This window comes from Carcharhinus amblyrhynchos, chromosome 16 (assembly GCF_965287045.1).
Source record: "Carcharhinus amblyrhynchos chromosome 16, sCarAmb.v2.hapA, whole genome shotgun sequence".
Taxonomy (NCBI): domain Eukaryota; kingdom Metazoa; phylum Chordata; class Chondrichthyes; order Carcharhiniformes; family Carcharhinidae; genus Carcharhinus; species Carcharhinus amblyrhynchos.
The window spans coordinates 3376541-3389279 of record NC_137339.1 but is presented as its reverse complement, the minus strand read 5'-3'; the positions used below and the strand labels follow the sequence as shown (position 1 = coordinate 3389279).

Genomic DNA, 12739 nt, shown 5'->3' with positions numbered 1-12739 from the left:
AAATAAACCTGTTGGACTTTAACCTGGTGATGTGAGGCTTCTTACTGTGCCCAGCCCAGTCCAATGCCGGCATCTCCACGTCATGGTCAACATCAGACTTAAACAAACTCTCTCCCTCACTAAAATCTTCAACATTACATCTCAGCGACAAGTGGCTCTCCTTTGACAAATAATCAGAGGAGAATTTGCCTTGGATTTTTTACACAAAGTTCGTTACAGATTGTGTAAATGACAGGAGAGGGAATACCGTTCAAACAGTCTCACCAAACTCATTATTCTGGGGCTGGTTTATGTGGACGTTGCAGTCAGACTGAGACTGAGAACCTCCGACTGGACCCCTTTCCCTCCGCAATCCCTGCCAAAATCACTCCCCTGCCCGCCAACACCAGCTGGTGTAGGGAACACCGTGTGTGAACATTCCGAGACTTGTGGAATCCGGAGAACACGCGGTTAGACTTTAATCATCCAAGAGTGAACTCACCCTTTCACCCTCTGCTCCGGGAGTGCCAGCTGGCCCATCCGGGCCTGGTAAACCCTGTGGAAATAAAACAAACTGTTAACTGGGCTCAGCTTAGCATCAGCTGCCTACCTATACAGGAACAGGTGGAGGCCATTCAGCCCCTCCAGCCTGTGATGCTGTTGTTCCATTCGATCATGACTGATCTGTATCTCACCGGCCTATCGTGGTTCCATAATCCCCATATACCCAAACAAAAAATCCATCAGCCTTATCTTTGAAATGTTCTATTGGCATCCCACCCCCCCCCAAATCTCAGCAAGAGGGTGGAGTTCCACCTGCCATCGTGTGGGGAAATTCTCCCTGACACAAACCCTGAATAGCTGAGGTTGGATTTTAAGATTGTGCCGCCTCGATCCAGAATCTCCCAATGGAATATCGGATTCTTAAGGGGCTTGACAGGGTAAATGCTGAGAGGGTGTTTTCCCTCATGGGAGAATCTGGGACCAGACGGCAGAGTCCCAGAATAAAGGGGCACCAATTTAAGATTGAGACGAGGAGGAATTCCTTCTCTCAGAGGGTTGAGTCTTTGGGACTCCTTGCCACAGTGAGCTGTGGGGGCAGAGTCCCCGGGCGGGATTTTCCAGCTACGCCTGCCCCAACGCCGGAAATTCCTTCCTGAGGCCAACAGACCTTTGTAAGATCGGGGTCCCACCCGCTGCGATTCTTGTGAGGGGTGGGAGGGGGTCATTCTGTCCGTTGTGTATATTTAAGGCTGAGGTAGGTTTTTGATCAGAAAGGCGAAAAGGCAGGAAAGTGGATGTGAGGAATATCGGATCAGCTGTGCTTCTACTGAACGGCGGAGCAGGCTCAAAGGGCCAAATGGCCTCCTCCTGCTCCTATTTGCTATGGTCTTAATAATAGATAGCAATGCACCTGATAAAGATGTAGATTTATCTCATGGATTCCCCTCATTCCTGCCCTGTGGGCCTTGACTCTTCACCAACTCTCAATCTAATTAAAAGTGAGTCTGAAATTTAACACATTGGGTTCAGTTTTGGAATTGACACAACGAGGACAGAAGCTTCCTCGCTGGACACTGATCAGACTCGACCCTGATTCATTCTATTACTGTCTCTCCAGTATTTCGTTCAGAGAATGTGAGTCAGAGTGGATATTTGGCTGCGTACAGCATCACACTCAAGCCAGTCCTCATCTGGTGCACTCAGATGTCCCCAGACTGTAAAACAGCCTTTCCACATTCACTATAGTAATGGCTTCAGGTTAAATATCCCAGCAGTGATCTGACCTCGGGAACTGCAGACTGGAAAAGACTCAGTGTGTGGAAAAGTTTTCCCGACTGATTTGTCTATAATCTCAGTGTGATATCGCTGAACTGGGAGGATTTATGGATCTGCCAAATATGGAGTTCAGAATGAACAATTACAGGCTTTCAAACTGGAGAATAATCAGACAGGACAGAGAGGGCTTGCTGCAGACAGGGTGTAAAACTGTTCTATAATCACTGTGTGTGCCTCACTGACTCTCCCACCCTGACCTGAAGATTAACACATCAACATTCTTCAATTTACCACCTTCCCCCTAAGTCTGTAAAGCTGTCCTGTCAGCTGTGTCTCAGTGGCAGCCTGTTCACCACCTAATCCACTATTGATTGTTGGAAAAACCCATCTGATTCACTAATGTCCTTTAGGGAAGGAAATCTGCCGTCCTTACCCCGGTCTGGCCTACATGTGACTCCAGGGCCACAGCAATGTGGTTGACTCTCAACTGCCCTCCAAGGGCAACTAGGGATGGGTAATAAATGCTGGCCAGTGTCACCCAAGTCCCACAAAAAGTCAGAAAGCTGTGAATCCAAATCCCGCTCCAGAGAGTTACGTGTACAATCCAGGTCGGAGTGCACACTCGCGGTTCAGTACTGAGGGAGTGCTGCACTGTGTTCTCTCAGATTAAATGTTAAAACAAAAAGCCCCCATCTCTCCACTCGGGCGAATGTAAAGTATCTCGTGGCACTGGTTCCACCCTGGTGCCCTGGCCAATGGTTACTCCTCAACCAGCATTGCTGTTTGTGGGAGCTTGCTGTGCCTCATTTCTCTTCAGTGACAACTTGCAGTATTTTTCAGTGGCTATGGGGTATCCTGGAGCTGTTAGTGATCTCACAACCAACATCACTGAGACACAGGGGCCAGAATCTTAGCTCCCGCACCTTCCCAGTCCTGTAGCTTTTGGAGGCTGGGGAGTTGTATGGATGGGATTCCCTCCAGGATCCTTCTCACCAGGAAGCGATGGGGTGGGTGGGGCCGTAGGAGGGGACCCTGTCCTTGCCTCAATTAAGGCCTGTAAGTGGCTAATTAATTGCCACCTAAGGGGCATTCCCCACCCCACCTCAACTTTTAGGCTCTCGGTGGAAACAGAAAAAAACCAAAATCTACATCTCGGGAGATCGCCGTTAGAAGCCCCCTTCTGATTGGGGTCACCCTCCTCTCAAGGCCCAGAGACCACCCTCTCACCCTAACCTATCGCTCAGGATCCCAATCACCACCCCCACCATCCCCACAGACATCACCCACCCTCTCCTCCCTGACACTTACCTTCCCTCCAGCTCGCTGCACCTAGTTCCAGGCACATTACTGCCTCTTCCGGTCACTGCAGCACTGTGCCTGGTGCAGCCAGAGTGCTTCCCAAGGCAAAACTGACCCCCCCCCCCCTCCAAAGTCCAAAAATGCCCCCAGTGCGAATGGATCCCTGCCTTCTGCTAATCAATGCTCGATAGAGTGTGAAATGTCCATGGGCTTGAGAGAGTCAGCAGGGAAGACATTCCCTCCGGAGAGCCCCCAACATTCTAAATATTCAGGCGTGGTCTGGTCAATATCATAGAATCAGTATAGTACAGAGGAGGCCATTTGGCCCATCGAGTCTGCACTGAGTTTCCGACAGGTAATGTTATCCAGACCCTAATCCCATAATCCCCTGTATTTACCCCGCTAAATCCCTGAGCTACAAATCTTGGGACTTTAAGGGGCAATTTAGCTTGGCCAATCCACCTAACCTTTGGACTGTGAGAGAAAACTGGAGCACCCAGAGGAAACCCATGGAGACATGGGGAGAATGTGCAAACACCACACAGACGGTCACATGAAGCTGTAATCAAACCCAGTCCCTGGCGCTGTGAGGCAGCAGTGCTAACCCACTGCGTCACCGTGCCGCCCTCGGTGCTGTTTTTGGAATCTTGCTGTTCCCACACTGGCTGCTGCATTGTCCACATTTCAAAAGGATTATGCTTCAAACGTATTTCATTTGGCTGTCTACTGGTACATCCTGAGGCCTGTGGAAGGCATTGTGGAGATACAAATGTTTTCTTTCTTGGTGCCTGTCTAAGTCTTTGCTGCGATTCTCTGTCCAATGTGCTAAGGGGAGCTTCCCTGCAGCGAATTCAAGTTGGACCCCAACATAAATTATTAAGATGTTTTTCCCTGAGTCAAATTTATTTCCAATATATTCTGCGTTTGACACATTCCCTGCCAAATAGAATCTACTGGTTTGGACCAATCTTGGCTCAAATTTGAATAAGAAATGTCTACATCCATTCCATTAACGACCCTTCACAGTTACCAATAGTCAGTGGGATTAATCATTAAATCACACACAGTCAGTGAACAGCTCACAGACAGATCTGAAATAACAACTCCCTGAATCACATTCTCTAATTGTACAACCCCAGCCTTTGAAAAGTCTTTCTCGTTAGATTTAATGAGCTGTTTCCTACTTTTTTGTTTCATTTTAATCTACATTTGTGTAATTCTTGTCAGAGATCAAAGTCCACATGTTGTCCCTGGTTACCTGCTACCCCCAGCGAAATGCTTCTTTCACAGTGGGCCACAGTAAGAACAGGATAATTAGGAGCGGGTTAGGCCATTCGGCCCCTTGAGCCTGCTTCACCATTCAGTAAGATCATGGCTGATTTTTCTTTTAACTTCAGACCCACTTTCCTGCCCACCTTTCATTCCCTTAGTGTCTAAAGACCTATTGATTGAGCAAACCCCCCCTGTGCTCGCTGGCCTACATCATCTCCCAGCAAAGCAACACCTTGACTTTCAATTTCCCATCCTTGTTTTCAGATCCTCTGAATCAGAATTTTATGGGTTTCTGTTGTAACCTCAGGGCGAATACTGGGTTAACGGAGACGTCCACTTCCAGTGGAAGTAGATCAGAGAAGATTCATTAGGCTGGTCCCCAGGATGAAGGGTTTGTCTTCTGAGCAGAGATTGAGTGGGATGGGCCTGTACTCACTGGTGTTTAGAAGGATGGGAGGTGATCGCATTGATGCAGGGAGGATTTTCTCTGGGGGATTGACAGGGTGGACGCTGAGAGGATGTCTCCCCAGGTGAGGAAACCTGGAACTGGATAAGGGATTTCTCATTAAAGCTGGAGATGAGGAGGAATCTCTTCTCTCTGAGGGTTGGAATTCTCTAGCCCAGACAGCTATGGAGACTGGGTCATTAAATATATCAAAGGCCAAGTTAGACAGATTTCTGATCTATATCGGAGTTATGGGGCTACGGGGAACAGGAATCGGAGCTGAGACCATGATCTTATTGAATAATGGAGCTGGATTGAGAGGCTGAATGGCCAACTCCTGCTCCTTATGTTTATTATGTTCACTGGGACTTCAACACTATGACATCTAGCCAGTCCTCCTGATAAGGTGGGGAAACAGTTGAGAATTCAGCTAAGGACCTGTCCGTGGAAAAGTCTTTATTACAAAACAATCCAGTGCACTATCTACTCGATGTTCAGCACTGGAGGAAGTGGCTTAGTATGGAACAGAAAGAGAAGAATAATAACTCCCCATCCACCCTTCTTTAACCAAGTTCACTTTTCGTTTCATTATCTTGCAGTGAGATTTGAAACAAGTACATCTGTTATTGGCTATACTCAAAGCAGGGTGTTAACTGGGTTCTTTATTTAGCCAATTGGCAACCATTATCCCAGAGCCCATCCCAATTTAGTGAGATCTCAGATATTTCACAGGGCTTTCCTGGGTCCTGGGACGATAACCTTATCAAGTCTGGCAGTGGTCTCCAGGCGGGTGGGGGGATCCCTCATTATCAGGCACTCTCTCCCTGACTGAGGGAGCCAGTATCAGCTCTTACTTCCAACTCACTTGCTACCTGCTCTCCTGCAACCTCGCACCTCACCCTCGTTTACCCTCAGCCTGGGGGGTGGAGGGGGGGTCTCCTGATGTTTCTGGGTTCCGTGGGTATCATTGGCAAGACCGCACTTATTGCCCATCCCTGATGGCCCTGAAAAGGTGCACTTTCTCCTTGAACAGCTACTGGCACAACTGAATGTCTTGTTGCGATGATTTATGAGCAGAAGCTCTGAATCGGCCACATTGGTGTGGGACTAAAGTCACCTCTGAGCCCACTCTGAGTCAGAGCGGTAGGTGGCGGTGCCGGTGTTGGACTGAAATGGGCACAGTGAGTAGTCTCAGAACACCAGGTTAAAGTCTAACAGGTTTATTTGGTAGCACGAGCTTTCGGAGTGCTCCCCCTTCATCAGGTGAGTCAAGGTTCACTCACCGGATGAAGGGGCAATACTCCAAAAGCTTGTGATACTAAATAAACCTGTTAGACTTTAATCTGGTGTTCTGGGACTACTCACTGTGCTGGTTTCTTTCCCTAATGGATATTTGTGAACCAGTTGGGTTGAGGGGGCAACCTGCCAGAAGGTAGTGCAGTCAAATCCCATTTGGTACAAAGTTCAGGCTGACACTACAGTGCTTTACGGAGGGAATGCTGCATTGTCATGCGTGTTATGGATTGGAATGAGCGTGTGCTGTGCCAATTCACGGCACAGTTTAATAAAGATCATGGGATTCCTTCCAGCATGTGATCCTTCACACAAAACAAGACTCTGATTATTGTTTTTGGGATCTTACTGTGCGCAAAGCAGCTACCACGTTTCCTTACGTTACAACAGTGAACAGACTCCAAATGCACTTTCTTTGGAAAATTTGGAGAACATGAATGTTGAACACGGGTCTGTTTGTAATGAGGAAGCCCTGTCAAACTTTACTCACGTCTATTCCCGGAAGTCCTGCTAGGCCTGGGGGTCCGGGACTCCCGGGGTCTCCTGGTTCACCCGGTGCACCCTGAAACCAAGCACAATACAAACCTCATCAATGGACAAGCTGGGAGTGCTCACATCTCAAAGGAACATGACTCTAAATTATAATAATCAGAGGAAAACACCTACCGCTGGGCCTGGCAAACCAGGTGGGCCGGGTTCACCCTGTCAACAATAAAGGAAAGAAACAGCAGTTAGAGTTAAAATATTTCATTACATCCAACAATAGGGGTTCACAGATACTGACTATCAAAGGCAATTTCTGTTACCTGGAATGACATAGGCTTTACTGCACAGAAAGAGACCATTTGGCCCATCCATGCTGTACTACTGTTTATACAGCCCATAGGTCTCCTTTTGTTCCATCTACCACATCTCAGCCATTCAGCAAAGTTTCTATTATCTTTTTTCTCTCATGAACTCATCCAGTTTCCTTCCAAAAGAATCAAAGTTATTTCTCTCAAACACTTCTTGTGGTAACCACTCTCTGGGTAAAGAAATTTCTCCCTATTTTCTGAATGGATTTATTAGTAATTTTGTAACCAGAATGCAGGGATCTATGGATCTCCTGTTGACTATTGGTGGTCTCTCTGCTTGATTGGTTAGCCAGGAGGTGGAGATGCCAGTGTTGGACTGGGGTGGGCACAGTAAGAAGTCTCACAACACCAGGTTAAAGTCCAACAGGTTGATTTGGAATCACGAGCTTTTGCAGCACTGATCCTTTAGGTGAATGAACACTCACCTGATGAAGGGGCAGTGCTCCGAAAGCTCGTAATCCCAAATAAAACTGTTGGACATTAACCTGATGTTGTGAGACTTCTTACTTGATTGGTTAAGCTTGGACTGCAGAAAAAGCAAACAAACTGTAGAAAGAATTGGAAGCCAGAACTGAACATGGAGCAGATACCTTAAAGCACTGAAAATAAAGCTCTTATACAAAAGAAACACTGATCATTTATAACACAACATTGAATCTCTGTCCTCTCAGTAGGTACTGGGGGAAGGAAAGGGAAGGAATAACAGGGGAACGGGGGTCCAGTAAAGGGCAATTTAGAAATCCAATGAGAAAGGTTGAGGCAATGTGGGTGAAGACAAGCAGAGTGGGTCAAGAAAGGACAGGAGGTTTAACAGAATGTATACATTAGTGAATAAGGCCATTGCAGGAAATAGAAGTAAAAAAATGAAATGAAATGTTTTTGTTTGAATGTGCAAAACGTCTTCAATAAGAGAGATGTAGCACAAGTAGAGATAACTAATTTAGATTTAATTGCTATCACAGAGACGTGTTTACAAGGTGATCAAGGTTGGGAAATAAATATCCCAGGGTACACAAGATTTTGGAAAGACAGACAAAATGGAAAAGGAGAAGGAGTAGCTCTGACAGTAAACGATGATATAAGGACATTTGTGAGAAAGGACCTGCCTCAATAGATCCATGGAGTGGAGTCAGTCTGGATGTAAATTAGGAATAGCAAGACTCAGTAAACACTGGGGGGAGTAGTTTGTTACTCTGCCCAATGTTACAACTACAACTGGGGCGTCATAAACAAGAAATTACTGAAGCCTGTAACAAAGGCAATTTCATCCATAGGGGGGACTTTAATCTTTATATAAACAGAGACAGAATGTGAGTTTGTTGAATGTTTTTGTGATAGTTTCTTGGAGCAATATGTATGGTACAGTGGCACAGTGGTTAGCACTGCTGTCTCACAGCGCCAGGGACCTGGATCCAATTCCAACCTTGGATGACTTTCTGTGTGGAGATTGCATGTTCTCCCCGTGTCTGTGTGGGTTTCCTCTGGCCGCTCTGTGTTCCTCCCACAGTCCTAATATTTGGAGGCTAGGTGGATTGGCTGTGCTAAATTGCTCCTTTTAGTGTCACAAGATGTATAGTTTAGGGGAATTAGCCATAGTAAATGCATGGGATCTTGGTGGGATGCTGTTTCAGAATGTTGGTGCAGACTTGATGGGCCAAATGGCCTCTTTATACTTTGCAGGGATTTTGGAACGAGTAAAGATGGTGAAATTCGACTTCAATAAAAAAAGTCCGGAATTAAGCATCTACTGATGATTGTGAAACCATTGTCGATTGTCAGAAAAACCCATCTGGTTCACTGATGTCCTTTAGGGAAGGAAATCTGCCGTCCTTACCTGGTCTGGCCTACATGTAAACTCCATGGAATTCCATGTTAAGTTTGAAAGTTACACAAACAAAAATCTTAAACAAAATCAATTACAGAGATATGAGGGAAGAACTGGCCTAGTCAATTGGGAAAACAGACTGAAAGGTTTGGAGGGAAATGATCAGTGAGAGATATTTAAAGAAACAATTCAAAATGTTCAACAAAAAATACATTCCATTAAAAAACAAAAACCCAGCAAGAAAAACCCATCCATGGCCCACTCAGGAAGTTAAAGATAGTGTTAAGAAGAACTTTACAATGTTGCAAAAAAAAGTAAGAAGTCTGAGCATGGGAGTGTTTTAGAAACAAGCAGAAATAATGGTGGGGTGGTATTGTTACTAGACTAATAATCCAAAGACCCAGGATAATGCTCCAGGTACCTGGGTTCAAATCCCACCATAGCAGATGGCTAATTTTGAATTCAATTTAAAAAAATCTGGAATTAAAATCCAATGGTGACCATGAAACCATTGCTGATTATTGTAAAAACCCACCCGGTTCACTAATGTCCTTTAGGGAAGGAAATCTGCAATCTTTACCCAGCCTGGCCTACATGTGACTCCAGGTCCACAGCAATGTGGTCAACTTCTCGTGGGCAACTAGGGATGGGCTATAAATGCTGGCCCAATCAGTGACGTCCACATTTCATAAGTGAATTTTTAAAAAGGTTGATTAAAAAGGAAGAAAATAGAGCAGGAAACTAGCCAGGAAAACAAAAAACAGTTTGGAGGAGTTCTAATAAGTATAGAAAAAGGAAGAAAGTAGCTGAAGTAAATATTAGCCCATTAAATGCTGAGACAAGATAAATTATCATGGGAAATGAGGCACTGAATAACTACTATGTGTCTGTCTTCAGAGTGGAATAGATGGTTAATTACAGAGTAAAGAAATTGAGAACAGCAGAGAAACTATTGGCAAAACTTAGAATCTACAGTGCAGAAGGAGGCCATCTGGCCCATCAATCCTGTACTGACAACAATCCCACCCAGGTCCTATCCCCATAACACTATATATATACCCTCCTAAACCACCTGAGACGAAGGGGCAATTTATCACGGTCAATACACCTAACCTGCACATCTTTCAGACTGTGGGAGGAAACCGGAGCACCCAGAGGAAACCCATGCAGATAAGAACATAAGAACATAAGAAATAGGAGCAGGAGTAGGCCATCTAGCCCTTCGAGCCTGCCCCGCCATTCAATAAGATCATGGCTGATCTGTTGTGGCTCAGTTCCACTTTCCCGCCCTCTCCCCATAACCCTTAATCCCCTCTCTTATCAAGAACCCATCAACCCGCTTCTTAAAAATATTTAGCGAGGCAGCCTCCACCACTTCAACGGGCAGAGAATTCCAGAGATTCACCACCCTTTGAGTGAAGAAGTTCCTCCTCAACTCCGTTCTAAACCGCCTCCCCTTTATCTTGAGGCTGTGCCCCCTAGTCCTATTGTCTTTTTTGAGCGGGAAGAGTCTCTCCACCTCTATCCTATCCATCCCATTCATCATCTTATACGTCTCAATGAGATCTCCCCTCATTCTTCTAAACTCTAGCGAGTACAAGCCTAGTTTATTCAGCCTCTCCTCATAGCTCAACCCCCTCAACTCCGGTATCAGCCTAGTAAACCTCCTCTGCACTCCCTCCAGGGCCAAAATATCCTTGCACAGGTGCGGCGCCCAAAACTGCACACAGTACTCCAGCTGCGGCCTCACCAATGCCCTATACAGCTGCAGCAAGACCTCCCTACTTTTATATTCAATCCCCCTCGCTATGAAGGCCAGCATCCCATTCGCCTTCCTGACCACCTGCTGCACCTGCAAGCTGGGTTTTTGCGACTCATGCACAAGGACCCCGAGGTCCCTCTGCACCGTCGCCTGCTGCAGTTTTTCGCCACGTAAGTAATAGTCCTTCCTACCATTCTTCCTACCAAAGTGGACCACCTCACACTTGCCAACATTAAATTCCATTTGCCATTTCCTGGCCCATTCGCCCAGCCTATCTAGATCCTTCTGCAGACTCTCCACACCCTCCGCACAATTTGCCTTTCCCCCAATCTTGGTGTCATCAGCAAATTTCGACACCCTGCACTCGGTTCCCTCCTCCAGATCATCTATATAAATGGTAAATAGCTGAGGCCCCAGCACCGACCCCTGGGGCACTCCACTAGTCACCAACCGCCAATCCGAATAGCACCCATTGACCCCCACTCTCTGCCTCCTATTTGACAACCAATCCTCTATCCACGCTAACACCCTACCCCCAACTCCATGTCCCCTGACCTTCTGCAATAACCTCTTGTGAGGTACCTTGTCAAACGCCTTCTGAAAATCCAGAAAGACCACATCCACCGGCTCTCCTCTATCCACTGCCCTAGACACATCCTCATAGAACTCCAGTAAATTTGTCAGACACGACTTCCCTTTAATGAAACCGTGTTGCGTCCGCCCTATCAAGCAATTCCCTTCAAGATGCCTCGCAATTTCCTGCTTAATGACGGATTCTAACATTTTACCTACCACAGACGTTAAACTAACTGGCCTATAATTCCCCGCCTTTTGCCTGGCACCCTTCTTAAACAACGGCGTAACATTAGCCGTTTTCCAATCTTCCGGCACTTCCCCGGAATCCAGCGACGTCTGGAAAATAACCACCAAGGCATCCACTATAACCTCCGCCATTTCTTTCAGAACCCTCGGATGCATTCCATCCGGTCCTGGGGACTTGTCCACAATCAGCCCCTCCAGTCTGTCGAGCACCACCTCTCTAGTAACAGTAATGTCATTAAGACCCTCCATTCCTACCACCTTTCCATCGCTAACACCCGGCAAATTATTCACGTCCTCTTCCGTGAAGACAGAAACAAAAAAGTTATTCAAGACCTTAGCCATATCCCCATCCCCTACCACTAGCTCCCCTTTCTCATCCTCTAAAGGACCAACGTTCACCCTAGCCAGCCTCTTCCTTTTTATATATTTATAAAAACTCTTGCTATCCTTTTTTATATTAAGTGCTAGCCCAGCCTCATAGCTTCTCCTACCCTCCTTTATCAACTTCTTTGTCAATCTTTGTTGACATTTAAACCTCTCCCAATCCTCTTCTCGCCCACTGCTCTTAGCTACTCTAAATTCCTCCGCTTTTAATTTAACACTTTCCTTCACCTCCTTCGTTATCCATGGCTTATTACCTCTCTTCCTACTGTCCTTTTTAACCATCGGAATAAATTTCTGCTGAGCACCAAGAAAGATCTCCTTAAAGATCCTCCACTGCTCCTCAGCAGACCTACCTTCCAACGCACTCCCCCAGTCAACATTCGCCAATTCTTCTCTCATCCTACCATACTCCCCTCTATTCAAACAAAGGACGCGTGTCCGGGAACCCACTTTCTCCTCCTCCATCTGCAACAGAAACTCCACCATACAATGATCACTCTCTCCAAGAGGATCCTTCACCGCAAGGTCCCTAATTCTACCCGCCTCATTACATAGCACCAGATCCAAGATAGCTCGCTCCCTCGTCGGCTCCAACACACACTGTTCAAGGAAATTATCCCGGCAGCATTCCAAGAACTCCTCCTCGAGCCCACCTCGTCCAACATGGGTCGACCAATCAATATGCAGATTGAAATCTCCCATATGGGGAGAACACGCAAACTCCACACAGTGATCCAAGCTGAGAATCGAACCCTGGCCTCTGGCACTGTGAAGCAGCACTGCCAACCACTGTGCCCTTGAGGGACACATATGCTAAGAGGCTGAGAAATTGGGTTCATATTCTCTGGAGTTTAGGAGATTGAGAGGCAATCTCATTGAAACCGACACAATTCTGAAGGGGTTTGATAGGGTGGATGCTGTTGGTCAGGGAGCCTAAACCAGAAGAGTCACAGTCTCAGGATAAGGGGCCGGTTATTTAGAACTGAGATGAGGAGAAATTTCTTCAGTCAAAGTGCTGTGAATCT

At 46.4% G+C, this 12739-nt stretch overlaps 1 protein-coding gene across 1 annotated transcript in view; it reads right to left on the bottom strand.

The window, feature by feature from the left end:
- The window catches only part of col9a3 (collagen, type IX, alpha 3), a 131305-nt gene that overhangs the window by 99912 nt on the left and 18654 nt on the right, over positions 1 to 12739 (bottom strand). Inside the window, exons 3-5 of the mRNA XM_080205207.1 lie at positions 6734 to 6769; positions 6558 to 6629; positions 482 to 535 (exon numbers count right to left, since the gene is read on the bottom strand). Of these exons, the coding sequence (XP_080061333.1) occupies positions 482 to 535; positions 6558 to 6629; positions 6734 to 6769 (162 nt within the window). The remainder of the gene's footprint in view (positions 1 to 481; positions 536 to 6557; positions 6630 to 6733; positions 6770 to 12739) is intronic.